General features: G+C 44.0%; 1 protein-coding gene across 1 annotated transcript; it reads left to right on the top strand.

Moving 5' to 3' along the window:
- Positions 1-11,070: 11,070 nt before the first annotated feature.
- Positions 11,071-22,878, top strand: MTNR1A (melatonin receptor 1A). The gene is made up of 2 exons (XM_037055067.1): positions 11,071-11,355; positions 21,947-22,878. Exons 1-2 carry the CDS (start codon positions 11,127-11,129, stop codon positions 22,816-22,818), a joined length of 1,101 nt encoding a protein of 366 aa, XP_036910962.1. The 5' UTR covers positions 11,071-11,126; the 3' UTR covers positions 22,819-22,878.
- Positions 22,879-24,512: the final 1,634 nt, after the last annotated feature.

Here is a 24,512-nt window from a genome sequence, read left to right as displayed (position 1 = left end):
GCGTGCGCGCGCGCGTGTGTGTGTGCGTGGTTTAACATCAAAGGGAGAGATGTTTAACAATAACCAGCCAATTTACGCACTCTATAGTCACACCCTGTGAGCTGTTTTTCTATTTTTTTCTTAAATATTTTTAAGTGTATATATTGTTTACTTCTTGTCACTAATTTTAGGGGTCATCTAGTGACTCAGGGCGATGTTAGAGGAAAGCACAGAACCTAGAAAAACCTAGGCTACTCTTGTTATCCCCCCATTACTTACAACACAGCTTTTAGACTAATCCATATGTAGTGTTTTCATTGTTCTGATGATGTAAACATTTGCTGTTAGCTAAGTAATATACGATGTTTATTTCCATTTCCTTTGCAACATTTTCTTCATCTTTCGTTTACTTATTTTTTACAAATGTGTGACCATTTCATTAATTTATTCAAAAAAAGTTTTATAGGTCATCTACCGTGCATCTTTTATCCTATGTGGACAGAAATTCCTTACCTTGGGTTTTACATGGGGAGCCAGAGTGAGGACTAAAGAGAAAAGCTGGTGTTTGGGAAGGAACACAGTGATGGGCCTGGGAGGGGAGGTTAAAATTTTTGCCTTCAAGAAGGCAGAAGACCTCCAGGGTTAACTGGCCTTTGGATAAAACGCTAATGTCCGTAAGGGAGAACTGCCGCATGGAAAATAATTAGCATAAAAGCCCCGAGGTCATGAAGCTGAAGAAAAGGGGAGACAGGTGTGGCTTCTCACGGATGTGCGGAATGCCCCTTAACACAGGGTTCAGCTATTCGGAAATCTTTGCTGCAGAGCTTTTGGAAGAGTCTCAGCTTCGCCGGAGGAAGGACCTGCCTTTCCCTGCGTGGGAAATGTTGCCCTTATTTTAAAGTCAGCACACGGAGCCCCCAGCTCTTGGCTACGGGAACTTGTGGGCTCCCTCCTCCTTGCCTCTTGTCGCCACGTCTGCTCAGGACAGAGCTGAGAACCTGGACTCAAACTGTGTGCTGAAATAGGCAGATGCCTGGCATTCGCCCCACAGGTCCCCCACTTCCCAGGGTGCATAAAAAATGGCTGTCGTGTGGGGCCTAGAGTGACAGTAATCTTTTACTTGCACTGAAAATGGAACTGTTTAACTTATCCCCCCTTTCCCTGTTCTGGATTTCCAAGAGGGGAAACTGAGCAGAAATACAATACTCCTTATAACGAAAGCAGTAGAGGACAGCTGTAGGAAATCAGTGCTTTGAACAGCCAAAAGAACCTGCATTGGGATTTTGCCTGCTATAATGAACTTGTAATTAAAACACAGATTAGTAGCCAGGTTATCAACAGGGATTAGAAGAACCTTTGAATTTTCCGAGTTCTCTTCCTTGGGACGTCTGAGGGCGTGGGGGAGCAAGGCCCTGGGGAGGAGGGGGGCAGGGCCCTCCACGTGAGCTGGGCCCCTGCTCGGGATTAAGAGCCTCCGGTTTCAACAGAGGTTTCAAGAGTTGGACGTGAGTAACTTGAAGACCGTGTAAATGTGATCCCGAGGTTGCATTGCTGCTGATGGAAGTCGGTGGCAAGTTAAGACAGGAACATACTGAACGTCCTTCTCACGTAACTTATTTCCGTGCTTCATGCCCTTCAAACCCCTCGTTTCATACGAGGGGTTCTGGATGTATTCATTTGTCTAACAACTATTCATTGCACTTTTTCGCTACGTGCCAGACGCTGCCAGGCACACTCACGGATATCGCTCTTCTTGGTTTCCTCTAATAATTCTGGGATCCTTCTCGAATTAAGCACAATAATCTAAACAACGGTTTAAAACATCCAAACGTTAGCATTTTAAGAGTTTTGAAAGGTGCTTTATTAATCATCGTACTTCATGATGAACAAGCTCCAAGAGGCGCGAGACACGGCGCCTCTCCATGGCTGCCCGTTAGCATTTCCGCAGCGGGGGCGTGACGCAGATTCTGAATCTCCTACGTGGAGCAGGTTCTGACCTGCTAATTTGCGGGCCGCCCACACCCCGCGTAGACTCGCCACGGAGCCCTTTAGAATTTTCATGCTGACGTTTCCATCTGCTCCGATCCTCACCAGACAGTGGGTCGCAGTCAGTCTCTTCATTAGGTCGTTCACCTGCACAGGAAGGAAGTATTTTGATGTGATTTGTATACTTCATTTTTTAAAAATTCATAAAAGACATGTGTACTGCGTTCCCAAACATGTAATCTGCAGGCATAGAGTAGAATCTAAATGACCCCAACAGACAATTTTCGTAAGGTTTCTAGATTTCTAGAATATAATAAAGTTTTTTTTTCAAATTGCCATTTTATAAATCACATTGTTTTTGGCTTCAAAGAGTTTTTGAAAAAGTACAGGATTATAATCCTATCAACCTGAAACAAATACATTTTCTTGTTGTGTCTATAATCTAATCTTATTTTCTGAGGGCACTACCTACATTTAGTTTATAAACTCGGTGTCTTTTATCCAATTTTGCCCTGCTTTTCCCACTGCACAGTATAAATGACCCTTTTTAGGATCATAAAGAAAATGCTTTTTTAAAGAGCTGCATATTTCATAGTGTGGATTTATAATTTATCTATGTTACTACATTTAAGATGTTTTCAGTTTTTCACGGCAGTCCCAACGTTAACATCTTCATATATTCATTTTTGGCTCTTCTTCAGGACAGACTTCGAGATTTGTGGATTATTTGTTTTCAGATATTACATAGTCTAGAACAAAATTCTGGTACTATAAAGGAGAGATGTGTGTGTGCCTGCACGTCCGTACGTAGACATAGTGGTCTCCTGAGATGTTTCTATGACCGTGTTTTTCCCCTGCCCTTCTCCATGTCACGGCATATGTAGGGGATGGTCATATTTTATGGGTCAGTGGCATGAAGGGTCAGGGCTGCTCAGACCAGCTGTGTATTTTGATGCCCCCGGCTCCTCCCAAATGCCCAGAGTGTTGGAGGGTAAACCTGCTCCAGTATAGAGATCTCTTGAGAATCCTGCTCTCTTTTCCTGTGAATTTGTCCTATGAAAAATGAAGTCTAGACAAGAACCGGGTCATCTTTGTAAAAGGAGCTTTCATTTTAGTTCGGGTCTCAGTGACTTCATATGAACGCATCACCGGGGTTCGTCACCTCTCAGACCCAGAAACCTCTCCCACCCCCTCCACCGCTGCCCCCAGTTCCCCTGACCTGCCGGAATCTGGTCAGCCCCTGTGTGAAGGTCAGCGTGCGCTGCTCTTACTCCTTTGCAGACACATTCTGTGTCATTTCTGATTGCATTTCATCAAAGGCATTAGGTTCCATTTCAATTAGTGCACCAGCTGAGAGAGAGAGTTTGTCAGAATATCATTTCCTCGCCCGCAGGTTGCTGCCTCTACTGCAAACAGAAATGAGCCACTTGAAAAGAATGACATGTATTATTTATTTATTTATTTATTTATTTTTGCCAAGAGACCCTCTGCTTGTGCCAGCACTGAGGTAATTAATGCACTTGTCGCAGTTACGGAGTGTGGCCAACTAAGAGTCTGTGTTTTCAACTTAACACTCGACGCAGGGGAGCAGGAAATTGGGTTACGCGTTTGAATGAAAATGTCATCAGACCAAACACATCTTGTAAAGAGCTAATCATGCAGGATCTGCGCGGCAGCGATGATACATAGGAGTGCAGTGGTTTCAGAGCAGAGCCATTGTCCAATCATCTCAAGGGGTAAAAATGGAAGCCTCACACTGTCAGATAACGATTGCTTCAGTTCCCTTTAACGTTTATGGAGACCACCTAACAGCTCCAGGATAAGGGGGGAACCGCATAGGAAAGGGGACAACTCATCCCGAATGTGTGAACCCCCTCGGCCTGTCTCACAGTTGCACTTTGCTGCGTTTGCACGGTTAGCCTTCAGCCGTCAGGGGCAGGTGGAGGGGGCAGGCAGCTTTCTGAGCCCGAGAGCAGAGCCCGGCCACTTTTAAACTCCAGGATGTTGAACCCCAACCACTTAACTTCTCCTACTTAACTCAGTTTCCCCCGCTGAAAAGGAGGTGCACGAGAGCCCCACAGAAGTTGTGTGGAGTCCGAACCGACAACCTGAATGAGGGGGGCCCTTCCTGAGAGCCCCGACACATTCTGCATGCATGTGTCGAGGCCGAGGGGCGGTGACTTTCTGAAGTTCACACCGCAGATCAGCGTTGCCCCTGAACTTTGAAGCTCTGGTTCTGTGTGGCCTCAAAGCTCCTACCCACAGACCAAAACAGAAGTTCAGGCACAACATAGATTTTCCAGAAATGCTCTGTTGTTGATGACGATGATGACGTTGTTATCATCAAACAAACGTACCAAATAAACATTTTAAGTCTGTTATTTTTTAAAATGTATCCAGAGAAAGTCTAGTGTGCTGAGTGTCCCCAGAACACGGTACAACAGGCAAAAGTTTCCTAAACTAGGAGTTTAGCTCATCGGACAACCTGACTCTAATCCAAAGAGTTTTGGTCATTTGAATTCTTGTTTTCTATCAAGTCGGTGCATTCAACACTGGAGACTATTCGACGTGGGTGCAGTGAGGTCTGAAGGAGCTACTTTTGCTGTTCTTTTATTCAAAAACTTATTGCTGAGTATCTACTGTCATCAGTAAAGGACAAAAGCATTATGTTTGCCACTAGGGGAAGGGTGAGCAAGTTCAAGTCCCTGCGGTTTAGGAAGAGTGAGAGGCGAGTGGCCAGGGTTCAGTTCACAGGTCATGCCTCTCATTCCCCACCCTGTTTCATTCAACAAAATAGAACTAATATTCTCCATTTCATCGTGGCTCCACATACTAGTGCTCCTGAGACTGAGGTGCCCCCTGTGTCATTCACTCATCCATTCACTTACTCGGTTCCATTTATTTTGAGAACTGCATTAACAAATATTGTTTAGTGTCAACTCTTTGCTACTCATAAAAGTGAACAAAACTTGTGTCTGAGCAGCCGCGCCTTTGGGAACAAATGTATCCGTGTGTTCAATGGTTGGATGCTAGGAAGTAACACACTTACCGTAGTAAAAGCTGAACTGTGATGTTAGGTGCCTTTTTCTCCCAACCCTAAGAAGCCCTAGTGTCTGTTACCACTAAAATAACAGTTTGGAGTCACAGAGGAAATCAAAATCAGGAAGTGTTCCTAATTGCTTAGGAGTTTTGTGTACGCTAACTCAGAACAAGAGCGGCGTATTCTGATCCAGTCCTGTGCACCAGCAGAACCTCAGGAGGACCAGCAATGGGGACGAAGTGATTATTCGTGATTTGCCATTAGAGGTATAAACAGCTTCTCCCCTCGTGACTTGCTGACGCTCTCATTCCCTCACAGGAGGAAACAGGAATGCAGAGTGAAATCTCTCATCCATCAGGCAACACATGTGACGGAGTCGACATGCCCAGGATGCCTGCACCACTGTTACACCGCTGGTAACCTGCACAAGCATTTGCATGTGGCGAGCTCCACGTGACAAGTGTCCGTCCCCAACACACTCACACACACTGCCATTTCAGATGCTCAGTGTGTGTGCCAGAATGGGGGCAGCACACAATCACACTTTTCGAGGTTATGGCTGGTCCCGATTCCTGGAATTTCTACAAGTGCTCCGTAAGGACTCGCCACGCTACCGTCCGTGGCATGCAGCCCCAGGCCCCGTACAAGCCGGGGGAGGCGCCGGCAGAACCCCGACTCCTGCTCAGATCAAGCCAACTTACTGAAGTTCTTCAAGGCAGGTTTCCGACCAGGTCTCAGCTCCACCAGAGAACCCCTGGCTCCAAGTCGCTGGTACGCCGAGGCAGACCGAAGCTGATCAAATCCTGGGCAATGTTCACATTTATTTAATTTTTTGATTGTAGCATCTTCTCTTTAGGTGACAGAACAAGGAGAGGCATTTGGGTGTATTTAAGTGTTTTGCAATAATTTTTCAGAGCGGTGGTGAGTACATTCATAGAGACATTAAGGAGGCAGTTTCTCTCAGACCCCCTCCAGCACTCTGCACAGAGGGACGAAGCTCCCAGTCTGCTGTGTCAACCTTCCCCCTCCCTGCACATCTGGGGTGGCCTCCATCTTTTTTAAATGACCCACACCCATCCTTTTGGTGCATCCAAGTCCTTACATATCCCTATAATTGGGGGGAAAGTTTCCTCAGTTTTTTTCAGTCTTATGCAGCTTTTTACCCCATCCTTGCTACTAGAAATTGTGTAGTAACATGTACTTGGGAACGCCATGTTGAACCTACGGGCATTTGGGCCTTCTCCAGGCCTGCAAGGTGTCTGGGTGGAGGGTGGTGTGGCAGAGGGAGCTTGCCCCACAGAGTCCGCAGGTGAGGCTGCTTTGAATCAGGAGGGAAGTCTCAGGACTTCCTGCCACGCCCAACCCCGGTGCGGGGGGCGGGGGGTTAGATAAGCACCTACTTTCCCCTCCATTCCACCAACTTCCAGCAGATTCATGGGGTACGTGTATTTTATAACTGCCTCCACAGCACAAGAGTAGGCTAATTATGAAACTATTTTGTCATGTGTTTTCATGGGTGTGAACAAGAATCTTGGACTATTCCTAACATCCCTTAAACTATTTCTTTTCTTCCGTAAGCACTGTTTTACTGAGATTGGCATAAAATGAAGCCATGTGAATAACATTAGGGAATAGTAAAAGATTATTTATTGTATCATATCATTAACTCTTGAAATAAGGATACACGTACACTTAGTGAAAACACGTACACCCTAAATAAAGCTTAAGTTCTCGAGTTGCAATGTTCACATCTTCCAGTTATGCAATAATCTTACAGCATGCAAGCAAATGAAAGTCATACTAACTAACCTAATAACAGCATAAAATTCTTTGAGTGAGAATATAGTTCCTCCTTCTTGCTTTTGACAGGAGAAATAAAGATAAAAAAGTCATCACTTGAGGGTGACAAATGTATTAAAAATCCATTAGTCTGACAAATAGCATTTTTCCTGGTGAATTGCAAGTTTCCAAATATGATAAAAGACATAATTTCACAGAAATTATGTTATCTCAAAGCCACCAGACAATGATGGATTCCTTTATTTTCTCATTCTATTCAACAAATATTTGTGGGTGTCCACTGCGTACCAGACACTGGGGCTGCTTCCCGGTCTGGCGATGGGATTCCAAGAAGCAAACCGAGAGGGGCGGCACGGCACGTGCTCGGTGTCAGGATGCGGGCGCAGGGGCACCTGGAGGAGCCGGGGCCAGGAACCAGGCCGAGACTCAGGGGCGGAGCTCACAGTGAGGTCAGAGCGATTCCAGAGAAGCGGATGCAGAAGGAACTTGTGGGGGAACTGGGCGCAAAGGATAAATACGACGTGGGAGGGACTGGAGAAAGGTCACAGGGTTGGAGGGTGGAGTAGGTGCGGGGTGAGGGAAAGGGAGTTTAGGAAGGTCACGGCTGGAAGGCCGAGTTTGGAAAGGTCTTGGAAAACGTGCGGAATTGGGCTTGACTCAGAGGAGCACTGCGCGTCCATGGAAGGGTTGTAGGTCCGGGTGGATGTATTTGCTCATTTGCTTTTAAAACAAGGGCGTGATGTAGTTAAATGCGGGGATGGGGGAGACCACTGACTTCTGAATATGCTGAAGGGGCACCCGGGGACTGCTTAGGGGGCTGTGACAGTAATTCCTGTATGGGCGATGGTGACTCAGCTTGGCTCAGGGCCATGGGGACGGAGGGAAAGCAGAGGTTCGAATCCGCAGGGTCTGGCCCAGGTCCTACAGGAGTCAGAGGAGGTTTCAAGACTTACCTAGGGCATGTGTGTGTGCAGTTATACCCAAGCATGTGCACACACATGCACACAGACACACACGAAAGGGACTCCTTGTATGATCCTGCAAATGTTGCCTAAATCTCCACTTGCACCCCTTCCTGCCTTGCCTAAGGATTGCTCATAATCCTGGGAAGAAATATCAGGAAATTTGCTAAAAGCAACTTCTATTTATCATATAAATGTGTACATTAATTAGCATTCTACAGCGTAAACAATGGATAAATACTTGACTGGAATTTTTTTAAAAACTGGTTAGAGACGCAAGCCACATATTTTAGCGTCTGCTGGTCCGTGGGACCTATCGTCACGGATCTAGGGCGGAGAGGGCGCTGTGTCATTTTACACTGAGTCTTTTACCCCAAGTCATAATCAGGGAAATAAAATGTTTTAGAGGAATGCCAGGAGGCTTGTGGAATAGCTTCATGTTTTGTTAATTTTTCATACTGGGGCATGCGTTCTCTAAATGAACATCAGGAATGTATTAAGAAAGCCATAGTTACTATAAAAACTTACAGATAGGAATCTATAGGATAGCAAAAGATTGGAAAAATAGCATTTCATTATATATATATGTGTGTATATAAATATATACCTTTTAGATCATTGTACATTAGACCGCATGATCTTCAAACCTTCTAAGTTTGCACTTAAATAGTAGTGAGTTTCTAGTAAGTTAGAAAATGTTTATCATTATTCATTCAGCTTTAAAATTAAAAGGATGAACTTAGTCCTACAACGACATGGAGCTCGAACAGGCAGATCCATCCCCAAAGCCCCCAGGAGGGAGCAAAGCCTTGCCGAGCACCTTATTTTGTCCTCACGAGGCTGCAAGAGAGGGCCCAGCTGAGCCACTCGCCACCCGGACTCCTGGACCACGTCCCTGTGAGATAATAACCGAGTGTTGTTTTAAGCCTCTACGTGAATTTGATTAAGCTAATTTGTTGTGACAGCAAGAGAAAGCTGGTGTAGTTTCTGATGAGCAATCACCTGTTAGGTGGATTAATTGTTCCCCAGTAGGTAACATCTCATTTTTCTTTTAACATGTTTTACTGTCGGCTTTCAGCTGGTGAGGGTGTGGAGCATCAGGGACTTCCCTTCGTTGCCGATGGGAATGCAAAATGGTGTAGCGACTTTGGAATATGTGTCGGTGATAGTTTACACAATTAAACATACCTTGCTTAAGCTCCAGCAATCATTCTTCTGGTTACTACACCAAGAGTTGAAAACTTATGTCCACACGAGAACCTGCACAGGGATGTTTCTAGCAGCTTTATTCATAGTTGCCCAGAGTTGAAAGCAACGAAGGCCTCCTTCGGTAGGTGAGTGGATAAATAAACTGTGGTATATTCAGACATGGAATATTATTCAGTGCTAAAAAGAAATCAGCTATCAAGCTATGAAAAGGCATGGGAGAAACTTAAGTTCACATTACTTAATGAAATGAAAGAAGCCAGTTGGAGAAGGCTGCATACTGTATGGTTCCAACTCTGTGCCATTCTGGAAAAGGCGAAACTATGGAGACAGTGGAAAAGACCCATGGTTGCCAGGGGTGGAGGGGAGGGAGGAGTGAATCAGCAGAGCACAGAGGATTTGGGGGGCAGTGAAATACCCTGTATGATACCATAATGATGGATACGTGTCGTATGCAGTTGTCCAAACCCCAGAATGTACAACACCAGGAATGAAGCCTAATGACTTCGGATGCCAATGAAGTGTCAGCACAGGTTAATAGAGTCTGATAAAATCGTCAGTGTGGTGTGGATTGTAGGTAATAGGGAGGCTGGGCCTGTGTGGGGACAGAAGGCGTAGGGGAAATCTGTACTTTCCCTCACTTTTGCTGTGAACTTAAACTGGCTTTATTCATGAAGAAACCTGTCATTCTCCTGATAGTGCATCCGTTAATCCCTTCCCCTGGGCTCTCACTCCTTGCAGACTGTCCGTTTCACCTCCGTCTCTCACTCGAACCTGCGCACAGTTCGCACTGCCATGTGCAGGGAGCGGACTGTTTTGAGCACAGTGCCCAGTATGTAAATTACTTCCTGAACAAGTGCATTCATGAATGAAAGGGAACTGATTTTAATCTAGGACTTTACCATTAAGGCGTGGATGTAGCCCAGCTATGAAAGGGAAGGGGGAAGCCCTAGTCCTACAGGGGATACAGGTGGATGTATTGATTTCCTGATTTCCTGACATCCTCATGGAGTCTGGCTGCTGTACTGGAGAGTTCTGGGTTTATCTTTCAGACTGACTCCCATGGCCCCAGTGGCTGGCACTTACTGTTGAGGTGGTAGATTTCACAGACAAGTGGAGTTATTTTTTAAAGCCATAGGGTGAATGTGTGACAAGCATAGGCTTGGGTGTCGGCAGCGAGAGCCTGCAGAAGGTGTCTCCGATTTCTGCTGCCCCGAAGCAATCTGCAAGAGAACTGCCCGTGTGTGGCCGTGGAAGCAAGGTTGCGGCTACTTGGAAACTACGCAGTCCGTGACATTTGAAAGCGACCCAGGAAGTTTATAGTCGCTCTGATTCAGGGCCCCCAGGGGAATCTTCACTCATTTCAGCTGGCAGCGTCCTCCATGATCATTCCGACACCCCGGAAAGCCAGCTGAGGCTGTACCCAAGTTGAGGACAAGCACTTGAATTTGAAGGACAGAGTTCAAGAAATCTCAAAACAAAGGTAGCTGTTCAGAAAAGTGATCAAAATTATGGATGGCAAAAAAAAATTAAAGTAAAATGATTTTAAAATATCGCAGTTGGCCTGTTCAGTGTGTGGGATGGAAGTGGGGATGGGGAGCTGGGGAATGATTTCTGATTGATCAGTAGGGCCATAACTGACAGAAAATGTTCCTTGATTTTTTTCACCTCCTACTCTCTACCAGGTAGATGAATTAGATACTTCCTAACCCCCAGTTTGCCAGTAAGGACACTGGGGTAGATGGTAGCTAAGGCTCCTCCGTCAGAGGAAGGGGTCGCAGCCTGGAGAAATGTCCCAGAGAGGAAACTAGACGACCTGAAGCGCGACCAAGGCTTCTCTGGAGTCATTGCCCACTTAGAGCGCAAGCCGCTGGACCCGGGCCACCCGGACGAGGGCGCTGTCGGCACGTGGTGCGTGTTCCGGCCGCGAGCTGGGCCATCCAAGCAGCCTGCAGGCGGGACGCCAGGTGTCACCAGGCTGGGGCTGCAGGTGCACAGCGCGGCCGGCAGGAGGCGGTGGAGCGGACAGGGCGACTGCGAAGGAGCGAAGGAGCGCTTGGGACAGGGAGTAGACACGGGAGGGCGGGGAGAAGCCGTACAGGTGGCGCAACGGGATCGCGCCGCACTCGGGGGTCGCCTGCCCTGGCCGCGAGATGGCCGGGCGGCCGTGGGACACGCCGGGCGGGACCTTGAAGGGCAATAGCAGCGCGCTGCTCAACGCCTCTCAGCAGGTGCCCGACGGTGGTGGGGACCCGCGGCCGCGACCCTCGTGGCTGCCAGCCACGCTGGCCTTCATCCTCATCTTCACCATCGTGGTGGACGTCCTGGGCAACCTCCTGGTCATCCTGTCCGTCTACCGGAACAAGAAGCTGAGGAACGCAGGTAGGGGCTCCCGGGGCCAGGCAGGCTGGACGGGCAGCCCCCAACTTCTGCCGGATGGCAGCCCTTCCAGAACGCGGCACCTGCCGCCGTCCATGGGCTTTTCCTAAGAAACGTCCAATCCTTTTCCTTAAAAACTGGGGACTGCGAGTCGTTTTTCCCAATAGAGACTGCAGACTGTCGGTTTACTTTTAAACTGCCCATCAACGATTTTCTTTTTTCACAAAACAGTAAGACTTCAGTCCCTAAGGGGCAGAAAACTTGGGCAGAGTTGGGTTCTCTTTACTTGGAGGAAACCCCCACTACTGGGCTTGCAATTTCTGAGGTTTGTTAAACTGAGAGACACGCGACACAGGTTGCAGGGAGTTCCTCGGGAAGGCCTTTCACATGCCATCAACACACTTACCAATTGCTTGGTTTCACATGTAATTGCTCCCAACGTTGTTAAAATATGAGAGAAATTAGATGGCAGGATGACAGTGCAATTACTTAGTTTCGTTGTCAGGAACAGTTTTCAGGTTTTTAGCATGCAGTTCCAAAAGGGCTTTGGGCTCCTAAACATGCTTGGGAAAGCAACTATGGTCCCTCCCAATTAAACAAGTTCACACTTTAACAATAGAGATAGTTGTAATAAAAGAGCATATTCACATGTAATATATTGCTAAGTTAATTTTGTGCCTGAGTTAAACTTGCTGTTTTTCTCCAGGCAGTGCATTGAAAGTGCTTTATCCTGGGTGGGAGCTGGGGGGACCACCCAGAGGGCACCGGCTGGCCAGACCTCTAATCGGCGGTTGGATACCCAGCTCCTTGTTTGGAGGCAAACCATATGGAGCAGTGGCTAGGGACAGTCACAGCATCACAGTACAAACAGTGGATGCCACAGTCACTGTCAGTTGGAGTAACGAACTAGGGGAGTGGAGTCACCAACTATGCAGCCCGATTCAGGTCCCTTCCCATGGACTCACGCAGTTGAGACACGATACATCGCGTCTCTGGGGCTTCTCTTGAGTTTGGGTGGGGTGAACTGGGCATGCTTCTGAGGAAGCATGGTGGATGTGCGTGAGCAAGCCTCCTGTGCGGGCTAACCTTTACGCCTCCAGGTGGGTCAAAGGAAGAGGCAGGCTCTTCCAGGTCTGCAGAGACCCTTCCAAATATAACCACTCAGGAGGAATAGCCTACCTACATAGGCAGCCAACCTGGCCATTCAGTGTGTGGCAATACCCATCCAAAGATGTTCACACGAGTGAGCACACCACCCTCAATTCGGTGTTCAAAGGCGGGTGGGAGATAAGCAGGTCGGCATGTTACAACCATTTCTAAAACAAGCAGACAGTCCCTCCTGCAATGTCAGTGTAGGATGTCTGAACTGAAGTCATAACTGTCGCTGGTCTCGTGGTTTACTGGTGATTTAAAAACCAGCGCTCCGTGGGGTTTTCATGGCCAAAGACATAAAACAAAACAAACTATCCATAGACGAACCAGTTGCCCAAATCCCACCCCCTCCACAAATGAAGACAGTGCATTTGGAAAATAAATTTGAGTCACTTTATCCTTTCAGGAATTTTCTTTTTTCATGAATACTTATTTTGCATCATATACTCTCTTTGCAAATGGTGCTTTTCTGTGATGCATTAACATCCATGGGCATCAGATACAAGATAAATGGAATTGTAATGGAGGTCTAACTTCTGGGACACAGGCTATTGGAATGAATAGACAGTATTCCTCAACCATCTGCTCTGGGGTCTTCATGGTAAATCAAAACCATTTGTGATAAAACTTAAACTTCTTTTATGGTTCTGGTGCATGACTACCTTTGAAAAAACTGCTGGCCATCTTTTGGTAAACATTTCCATTTAAAATATGAATGTATTACAAGACCCATATCAAAGTAATCCCAATTATTAAAGAAATTTAGTTTTTTAATCCTATAGTTTTACTTTTCAAATTTATTTATTAATTTGTGTTTGAAACATTTTTCAAACTTGAGAAGATAAAAGTGACAAATTGGTAGAATTACACTCTGTGTCATATTTATCACAGAGAGCTAATTTGATTGTTTTCTGTGGTAAAGTAGAAAAGGACTTGTTTTGGTTTTGTTTAGAATGTCCAGAGCTTTGTACTTTCACACATAAAGCAATATACAGCTTTTAAAGCACTTTCCCACATTTTGTCTTATATGTCCTTATAACCACCTCCTTGGGTAGATAGGAAAACCGGAACTCAAAATTTTCAGATAAGTGATCAGTATTTCATATCCTTGCACAAAACCCAGTGTGGTACAGTGGACAGAGCAGGGAAATTGACATCAGAAGATCCAGGTAGAGTCTTACATCTGCAATATTTTTACTTGTAGTATGTTTGGGGTTCAGTTACTCAATCTCTCTGAGTCTCAGTTTCTCCATCCGTCCAAATGGATGTGCTTATCTCAAGAAAGATGATTAGAAGAAAAATGTAGATTCCGTCCATCCATCATCCATCCATCTGCTTATCACTTTGAAGGTATAAACTACTATACAAATAGTGGCATTATTAAATATTAGTAGGCATTCTATGATTAGTTTCTTTTAGGTCATTTTTATTTTTTAAATGCTCGTTTCTTTTTAAATGTGCATTTTAAAAGTAAGTGGACAATATGAATGGTAAGAAGAGCAGTCCGTCAGAAATTGACAATTTAGGATCTAATTCTCTTTCATGACATTCTCAAATTATGCAAATTCTGTGAGGTCTCAGTTTTCCCTTTTGTAATGGGGCTGAGATGCTAATTATTTCAATATCCAGCCTCTGAGAGACTGATTGTTTCAGTACCCAAGCTGTTTGCTAATTTAAAATGAACCAGCTCTGGTGAGATGTTTCTATAACTTACAAAATGACCCCCCGATGTTGCCAGTACCCATCTGACACCATACAGATTTATTGCAATATTATCGACTATGTTCCCCGGGTTGTCTTTTGCGCCCTGGTGACTGTTTTGTAACTGTCAATCTGTGCTTCTTAATCCCTTAACCTTATTCACCCAGCTCCCTAATCCCATCTGGCAACCTTCAGTCTGTCCTCTGTATCGGTGAGACTGTTGCTGTTTTGTTTGTTCATTTATTTTGTTCTTTAGGTGCCACATGTAAGTGAGATCAGGTGGCATTTGTCTTTCTCTCTCTCTGACTTATTGCACTTAGCGTAATGCCCGCTAGATCTATCCATATTGTTGCAAATGGTATGATTTTATTCTTTTGTATGGCTGAGTAATACTCCAGTGTACGTATGTACATCTTTTTTTATCCAATGTCTAACCACTATAGTGTACACCTGAAACTAATATAAAGTAGTGTTAAATGTTAACACTACTTTATATTATACACTGTTATAATACAGTGCTTGGAAAGAAGTAAAAATCCTCAGTTACTAAAATAGTTACACTGATGTGAAGGACAGCATAGGGAATATGGTCAATAACATTGTCATAACTGTGTATGGTGTCACCTGGGGATTAGACTTATTGGAGTGATGAGTTCAAAAATTATATAAATGCCTAATTACTAATTTGAACACCTGAAGCTAACATTGGATGTCACCAGTAATTGGAAAATACATTTTAAAAAAGAACAAAAATGAATCAACCTCGGAAGCTGCAGGAACTTTCTCAGACAAGGATCTTACCATTCAAACAGTTATGACATAGCTTGTGTGTACAGACTTGGAAGTGATTTCAAGCTAACGAGGTCACTGTTGAGGACAATCTCCAGTTTGATAGTATCTCATTAACACCGCTGTCGTTTGCCTCTGGGAACACTCCATGATATTTGAAATCATTGAGTTGAGGCTATTTTTTTATGTTTGAAGACATTTTATTGATTTTTTTCTCTTGCATGCTTAGCCATTGTTTAAAGTCTTGTGACCTCCTCTGCCCGGCCTCTGTAGTACATTATTATGGAATCTAAATTTTTCAAAATGTGCCACAATAATTGCCAGAATCTCCTGGAAATAAATCTTAAAGCAGCTGTCTCAGACTCCTAAATGCATGATTGAGTTTGGATCTGATTTCTGAATCTGGTTTTGGGGTCTTCCAGCTATTCATCTCCTGAGAAAGTAGCAATTTTCAGCATCAAACTAATCATGGATAAGATAGAGCTCATTTTTGCTAGCTTTCAGAATCATTTTTCTCTTGGAAATTTTGTACGTTAAGTGCAGGTGAAATGGTCCTAAATTAAACCTCCTGTTTTTAGTTCTAACATTTGATGGTTCTGTTTTTGTTTTTTAAATCCCTACTTTGAATATATGTGCTTTAGAAGTCATTTTAACTCTTCACGAAGTCTCTGCAACTTGTTCTGCTCATTTTTTATTAGCACCTTTTGAAAAATAACAATTTGAATATTTGAGGTACATAGTAAGATATGTGCAGGGAGTCTTGAATTTCCCCCTATTTTTCCTACAAATTTTCAGATTGTCTAGCTGACAGAAATGCCTATCTTCTATAAAAGAATTTCTAGGAATTTCTAGTCTCAGGAATTTCTAGGCCACTGAAGAGGCAATGAATGGATTGATTGTCTTTCAAGATTGTGTATACTCAGGGCTCCGGGTGGTTTCATCTACTCCCCTTTATAACGATGGGTCCTTAATCAGCACCCTAACATTTCAACCTTTTGAAAAGGTTGGCTAATGAGTTAGCCTGAAGCCTGAGGACTCTGTCTTAAGACATTTTAGTGAAATTTAATAATGCTGCAGGTGAGTAAAAAAATTCTGGATTTTCTGGTTCATGTTTTCTAAGGTTAATTTTTCTACAGCACTATATATACTTCTGGCAAGTACATTGAAGGAATTAATGTTGAGGGAAAAACAAGAAAAAAGAAAAATCTACTTGATGCTAAAAAATATCCAGGGTTATGAGGATAAATTTGAGTTATTGAGCTTATGGCTTAAAAGCAGGCTTACCTGCTTTGCTATTGAGACCTTCTGGTTTTTATTGAATTGAATATTCCTGTAGGTAAGTATTTCTTGTGAACTACAGTATAAGACAGAATATAAATGGTCAGCAAATTTCTGTTTCTCAGAATGCAAGACACTGTGTTAAGCTTATATAAACCGTAGCTCCCATTTTCAAAGAGATTATTTCCTATCACAGCACTTCTAAAACATTTTGCTCTTTAATTTTCAGATACACATAAAACATGGAGTACAAAGACATAAACTAGAAACATGTTCGTGTAGCAGGAAAACTTTTCAAAAGAAATTGGAAGGTTGGTGGGTGGGTGGGTGATGGTAGCTGGAGCTCAAAGTGTGTCATGTGGAGGGTTTTTAAAAGATGTTACCCCAGGATGAAAGAAAAATAGGTAGTAAGTAGGAAATGTGAAAGCCGCGTCACACAAAGGCAGCATCCATGAGAGACCCTCAAAGAAATTAGTAAATGAAGACACGGCATAGTTGTTTGAGGATAGTACATCAGCCCTCTAGCTTTTGAAGAAAGCGATACAGCCTGAGAGGCACCTCATTAGGAAACCACCTCTGTCCCCAAGGAGCTGAAGGTCTGTCTCAGATTGCCTAGAAACCCAGCCCCAGAGCATGCTGGGAGGCTCTGTGCTCCTGGTCTGCTGAGGGAGGTCTCTTGGGAGGGACCTGGAGGAAGTGAGGGGAGCAGGCCTGGCAGAGGAGTCAAGCAAGAATGGGGCCTCCGGGGAAGCGTGGGCTTGGCCCGACCCATGGGGCTGAGGCTGCTGGGCCTAAATCCAGCCAAAGAGTTGTCACCACCTGCGGCAGGAGGGCTGGCCTTTCGTACTCCACTGCCAGTGGCCATCCTTACCCATTCATCTGAGAGCCATTTTCTGGGCAAGGATGCAGCTGCAGCTAAATGCAAGCACCCACCTCTCATCCGAATTCCAGGGATGAATGCACAGACTGGCAAAGGGGACCCGGGAAGGGCATGAGCAGCAGTTGCTGGAAGGCCTAGAACGCAGAGAGGATGTGCAGAGGCAGCCCAGGGACCCGGCTGGCCATAGCAATGGCTCCCACAGCCTGCATTTTGAGGAGCCCACGGAGGGAAGTTGATCCCCCTTGGGGGAAATCATTGCACGGAGTTGATCATTACCAAACTGGGAACAAGAGGGCTGGGGCTGTCCAAACCTTGTTGGGGAGAACCCCGAAGGCCCGCACTTCACAAGGTTTATGACAGGAGACATATTTCCCTGGGATTCCCATGGCAGCAAAGCCATGTGCAAGTATTGGTTCAAACGGAAGTCAGCAGGAGACTTGCAGTGTGGGGGATTTTTTTTTTTTAAGCAGAAAAAATAACTGACAAAAGGTGAGAATCTGGCCCAGGATAGGAGGTTCTTGTACTCTCACCCAGCTAAGATTTCACTAGTTAGTTAATGATGGCCCCGCCACAGCGCCTCGTGCCCTGACTGAGCTTTCTGAGCAGCAAGGGAAAGTGTGGCTCCTGCTTCACTTCCACCTTCCAGGTCTCATGCACCTTCGTGGACGATGTTGGCACAGAACTCTGCCAGGAAGGGAATTCTGGGGCACGCAGTCCCAGATTAGTTGAAGTGGCGTAGTGTAAACCCACCACAGTCCACCCCTTGGCAACTTGGGGTGTGTGTGTGTGTGTGTGTGCCATACTTAACTTCCAGATGAAGGAAACATCGTAATTATGCTTCGACCTAACATAACGCAACTATCCTTGTAGAACTAAAAATACATTAACCCTCCCCATCAACAGACAAGGTCTCTTCCTTCATCTCTGCATGGTCTTCAATATGCTACCTGAATCATAGTCCTCATATGACATCCTGTAACTGAGATACTGAGATGCGAGGCGAACTTCTAACACGTATTAGATGAGGGGGGAATAGAAGAGGGAAAACGAGACAAAAAAAACAGCTTCCCCCCCCACACATGCCCCACACAATACAACCAATGTGATCAAGCTTCCGACGAGCTACCTGATGGTCACATCTTCAGAGAAGACTGTCTGCCGTTGTGGCCAGTCTATGGTTCGCTTTGTTTCTCCAAACACTTGTAAAATGAGATTAGTTCCAAGGAAATTAAACCAATGATTTAATTAATATAATTACTCGAACTGAAAAGAAGCATAATTACCACGAAATAAATGGAACAGAGGATGAAAGCCATGTTAGAAATCTCTGATATCATCAGGGATTTTATTTGTGACCTCTTTTAAAATGTACTTGAACAATAATTAAATTTTAAAAAAAAGAAAAGAAAAAAAAATAAACTGTATTAGACAAGTTTGTCGAGACGTCCTGGATTAAAATGTACTGTTTTGATGACTATTTAATTTATAGCTGAATTTCATATATTATACTTATTTTTTAAATATTAAATATGTTAAGTTAAAAATTAATTAAAATATGCCCATTTGGAAATTTAAATATTTCATTGGTAATTGAAATTGATCTGTAGGAGAAATAAATTTGCTATAATTTGGCCTATTATAACCACTTTTGTTTTCTTTGTTTAAGTATATTTTATGATTATGTTATTATAGTTGTCCCAATTTTTCTCCCCTTTCTCCCCCTCTACCCTGTACTCCCACCCCCTCCAGCATGGCACCCTCTTGTCCATGAGTTGTACATTTAGCCCTTGTCCATGAGTTGTACATTTAAGTTCTTCGGCTTCTCCATCTCCTGTACTATGCTTAACTTCCCCCTGTCTATTTTGTGCCTACCATTTATGCTTCTTATTCCCTATGCCTTCCCCCCATTCTCTCTCCACTGATAATGCTCCAAGTGATCTCCATTTCTGTGTGTTCTAGTTATTTGCTTAGTTCTTTTTTAAGATTTTTATTTATTTATTTTTAGAGAAGGGGGAAGGGAGGGAGAAAGAGAGAGGAGAGAAATGTCAATGTGTAGTTGCCTCTCCCTTAGCCCCCACTGGTGACCTGGCCTGCAACCCAGGCATGTGTCCTGACTGGGAATCCAACTGGCGACCCTTTAATTCGAAGCCTGTGCTCAATCCACCCAGCTACACTAGCCAGGGCTGTTTGCTTAGTTTTTGTTTTTGTTTTTTAGGTTCGGTTCTTGATAGTTGTGAGTTTGTTGTCATTTTACTCTTCATAGTTTTAGATCTTCTACTTCTTAGTAAGCCCCTTTAACATTTCATATGATCAGGGCTTGGTGATGATGAACTCCTTTAACTTGACCTTATCCAAGAAGCACTTTATCTACCCTTCCATTCTAAATGATAGCTTGGCTGGATAAAGTGATCTTTGTTAAAAAATATTTTTATTTATTTTTAGAGAGAGGGGAAGGGAAAGAGAAAGAGTGGGAGAGAAACATCAATGTGCGGTTGCCTCTCATGTGTCCCCCACTGGGGACCTGGCCTGCAACCCAGGCATGTTCCCTGACTGTAAATTGAACTGGCAACCCTTTGCTTCACAGACCCATGCCCAATCCACTGAGCTATATCAGCCAGGGCAGGAGAGAGTAATCTTGGATGTACGTCCTTGCCTTCATGACTTTGAATACTTCTTTCCAGCCCCTTCTTGCCTATAAGGTTTCTTTTGAGAAATCAGCTGATAGTCTTATGGGAAATCCTTTGTAGGTGACTGTCTCCTTTTCTCTTGCTGCTTTTAAGAATCTCCCCTTCTCTTTAATCTTGTGTAATGTGATGTTGATGTGCCTTGCTGTGTGCTTCCTTGGGTCCAACTTTTTTGGGACTCTCTGAGCTTCCTGGACTTCCTGCAAGTCTATTTCCTTTGCCAGATCAGGAAAGTTCTTTTTCATTATTTTTTCAAATGAGTTTTCCATTTCTTGCTCTTCCTCTTCTTCTGGAACCCCTATGATTCAGATGTTGGAGTGTTTAAAGTTGTCCTGAGGGTTCCTAAGCTTCTTCTCATTTTGGGGGATTCTTATTTCTTTATTCTGTTCTGCTTGAACATTTACTTCTTCCTTTTCTTCCAAACCGTTGATTTGAGTCCCAGTTTCCTTCTTGCCCTTGTTTGTTTCCTGAACATTTTCCTTTATTTCACCTTGTGTAGCCTTCATTTCTTCCTCCATTCTGCGACCCAGCTCAGTCATTTCTATGAACATCCTGATTACCAGTGTTTTGAACTCTGCATCTGATAGGTTGTCTATTTCTTTGTCACTTAGTTCTTTTTCTGGAGCTTTGATCTGTTCTTTCATCTGGGCCATAGTTCTTTGTCTCGGCACACTTTTCAAAAAAGTCATTTATATGACAACTTATCCAAAATTCCTGATAAAATGCCAAAAACTTGCCTTTTGGTCACAACTGCTATTTTACTTCACTATTTACAATAGGATTTGGGGCGGGTGAATAAAAACAATGATATAGAAATTTTAAGTACAAAGGCTAGTTTATTTCAGATGTTGGGAGATGACAATTTACTTCAAGAAGCATTTGAACACAAGTCTCAACTAGGTACTATTCAGGATACAAATATGTGGAAGATAATCTCAGGGGACTACCACATAGAAACGTAGAAAAGCCAAGTTTACAAATAAGTATAATAAAAGGCGAAACATACCATCACTCTGCCTGGCGTGTTCCTCCGCACCCGCTTAGCTCACTTTCTTACTGATGCCTTTTCTCTCTCCGTGCAAACTCGTGTGGTACTTCTTTCTGTCTATTTTAATTTTGTTGGTTTTTCTAAAATCAAGGATCGTAGGATTTCTATCTGTTTCTTCCTGTTTCCTCAGCACCTGTCATATGCACTCAATAACTTTTTAAAATGGACTTTATTATAATTTTAACTAAATTGAGAATGGTATAAATTAGGTGAGGTAGGGGGCTTCAAAAGAGGAAGCTCTTCCATGGAATTGGGCAGGTAAGTAAAATTGTAGATAATCTTTATTTAAGGTGGGTTTGGGAAAACAGGTAGCATTTTAAAATCTAAGGCACAGGGAATTATGAGAAAGGCAAATGAGCCACGAAAGTAAAGATTGCCTCATTCTGTCTTCATCATACCCCCAAGAAGAAGACTCTGTCATTACTCCCATCTTAGAGAAGGGGAGACTGAGTTTGGTGAGACGGTGCCCCTGACCCAGGTGGACAGCTAGTAAAAGCTAAAGCCCATAGCCCCAACCAGACAGATGAGGACGGAAGCCTTTTTCTCTTACTTATCATGTGATGGACAGGGATCCATTGTGCTCCAAGAACAGGAATTCAAGGCCCATTTGAGAACTAGACAGGGGTAGTAAGCCTGCAACTTAAGGAAGCCATGGCTGCCTAGCGAAATAACATGACATGAAGTTTCTCCGGTAATGCAGAAGAGCCCAGGTCGAAATTGTGGTAGGAGTATACTGACCTCCAGATTATTTATAAAGCACAAGAGAAACCAAACCGTTTGGAAGATGACAGTTTTGAAGATGGACTATGCCTTGCTCTGGGCATGCAGGGGGTGGGCGCTGTGACCCGTGGAACTGCCTGGGCAAGGGCCCCCAGTGGGCTGGCTTCCTGGTGAAAACAACCTCCACTTCCTTCATAACCTATAGTCGCTGCGACGTCAGGTTGTCCAAGTTGCAGAAACAGCTCTTTTGTTAAAAAATAAATAAATAAAACCGTGAAAGAAAATGAATGCCATCCATGAAATACTGGGTTGACCTGCACTTTCCGAATCCTTCTCCTTTAGGAAACGTATTCGTGGTGAGCCTGGCCGCGGCGGACCTGGTGGGGGCCGTCTACCCGTACCCCTTGGTGCTGGCCTCTGTGTTTCACAACGGGTGGACCCTGGGCCACCTGCACTGCCAGGTCAGTGGTTTCCTGATGGGCGTGAGCGTCATTGGCTCCATCTTCAGCATCACCGGCATCGCCATCAACCGCTACTGCTACATCTGCCACAGTTTCAAGTATGACAAGCTGTACAGCAACAAGAATTCCCTCTGCTGCGTGTGCCTGATATGGACGTTGACGCTGGTGGCCATCATGCCCAACTTGCGCGTGGGGACCCTGCGGTACGACCCGCGCATCTACTCCTGCACCTTCGCGCAGTCCATCTGCTCCAAGTACACCATCGCCGTGGTGGTTTTCCACTTCGTCCTCCCCATGGTCATCGTCGTCTTCTGTTACCTGAGAATCTGGATCCTGGTTCTTCGGGTCAGACGGAGGGTGAAGCCTGACGAGACGCCCAAGCTGAAACCCGAGGACTTCAGGAACTTTGTCTCTATGTTTGTGGTGTTTGTGCTTTTTGCTGTCTGCTGGGCTCCGCTGAACTTGATTGGTCTGGCAGTGGCCTCGGCCCCTGCCAGCATGGGCCCCCGCATCCCAGAGTGGCTGTTTGTGGGCAGCTACTACATGGCATATTTCAACAGCTGCCTCAATGCAATTATTTATGGACTGCTGAACCAAAATTTCAGGAAGGAATACAGGAGAATTTTAGCATCCCTGTGTGCAGCCACAAAGACGTTCTTTGTGGGTAGCACTAATGGGGTAGCCAAGAGTGTCAAGTGCAAACCCTCTCCATTAACGACCAACAATAACCTAATAATGGTGGATCCCCTTTAAAAAGCAAAGCATCTCCTTGGCTGCTGTGGCTCAGTAGGTTAGAACATCGTCCTGCAAACCAAAAGGTCACAGGTTTGATACCCAGTCAGGGCACATGCCCAAGTTGCCGTTCGGTTCCTGGTTAGGGTGCGTATAAAAGGCAGTAGATGGGTGTTTCTCTCTCACATATTTCTCCCTTCCCTTTCTCTCCAAAAATCATTGAGCATGTCCTCTGGTGAGGATAAAAAAAAGAAAAGAAAAGCATTTCCTGGCAAATTATGCACTTGTTCAAGGTCTTACTAATTTTTATGTTTGCTTCCCTCTTGCCAGACCTCAACAAAAATAGTGTGGTTGAAAAGAAATGTATGCTCTTTAAGAGGTTGCTTCTACAGTTTCCAAGCTAATGTGTTATCAGCCTTTTGAACGAGTCTCTCATTCTTATCAAGAGAAATACGAAGTCTTATGCTATTGAAGAATATGGTTCAGGGAGAAAAGGGGGTCATTTGAAGTAAAAATGTTGAACGTATTCAAGTGGAAAAAGTGTGAAAATTGTTTCTAATTGCAAATGAGTGCCACAAATATAATAATGGCTTTTTTCTTCCACTTTTTAAAGATTTTTTCAGTAGGACAGCAAATGAAGTGTTTGATAATGAGTAAATGGAAAAAATGGGGTAAAGTGGGATGAGTGTCTCATACACAGTGAAAGGCTGAAAATAAACAGCCACCACTACAAAGTTTCCGGTCGGCAGCGTTGGCATTGGGTAGCTGTAGTCATGACTGTAAATGTTTGTTGCTCTGTATTAAAAGTTGCACATTGAACTAGATAAAGAACTAATTGTATGGCAGAGGCCCTCAAAGGGCCTTTGCCTAACTGTATGGCAAAATATTTGGTTGTTAACAACCATAATACTTCAAAGCAACGCCTATCTATAAAACTCTATGTGACCTTATTAAACATTTGGCTTATTATTTTGTCACTGACTATCCCTGTTATTCACGTCACTAACCAGCTGTTTTGAATTGATCCCTGTTAACGTCTTTGGTCCTCTCATCAATTCAGTTAAAAACAATAAAGAATCAAAGAGCCGTGTATCTTTAGACACAGTGCCAAGTGTGTTTTAGACGGAAAAATCTATTTTGGGCAAGTAATATCTAAACCAGAAAGTTTTTCTTTTATAGATATTTCAAAACAATATTCTTTAATACTTTATTTTAGTATTTGATTGCCCTCATAATACTGAAAGTCTGGGAGAAGAAATAAGCACGTAAACTATGATTTTATAAATGATGGCCCTAGCTTACCCTAAATAGCTATTTGGGACGACTACGAGGTTTACAACACAGGGTACTTTGCCGGAAATTAGAGCAATGTATTCTTGTATTTTAAAGTTTTTCAATCAAACTATCACATACTAGAATGAGTTGGTGATTTACAGCTCTAAGCAAAAAACAAAAAGTGGTCTGAATATATTTCTTAATATCTCTATGTCTAGATAATCAGAATCAGAAAGTTCTAAGATCCATTGCTGTAAAATGTTCCTTTGATAATTCTTTCTATCAAGCATCTGTGCGAAACACTAACTTATGGTTTGTATGGTGGTGTGATGGTGTGCGTGTGTGTGCGTGTGTGTGTGTGTGTGTCTGTGTGATCCCTAAGCCTTCACCCATTCATTCGCTTATGTGTAAATGTCAAAACGAACATTAAGGAGATAATT

The sequence above is a fragment of the Sturnira hondurensis genome, unplaced genomic scaffold (assembly GCF_014824575.4).
Source record: "Sturnira hondurensis isolate 20B ecotype Veracruz unplaced genomic scaffold, ASM1482457v3 Scaffold0008640, whole genome shotgun sequence".
Classification (NCBI taxonomy): Eukaryota; Metazoa; Chordata; class Mammalia; order Chiroptera; family Phyllostomidae; genus Sturnira; species Sturnira hondurensis.
This window is presented reverse-complemented; position numbering and strand designations above follow the sequence as displayed.

What these genes read in the sequence shown, in the direction of transcription:
- MTNR1A (XM_037055067.1), top strand. Translation starts at nt 11,127, where the DNA reads ATGGCCGGGCGGCCGTGGGACACGCCGGGCGGGACCTTGAAGGGCAAT. An exon ending in CAAGAAGCTGAGGAACGCAG is followed by an intron (nt 11,356 to 21,946) that starts GTAGGGGCTCCC and finishes CTTCTCCTTTAG; the next exon opens with GAAACGTATTCGTGGTGAGC.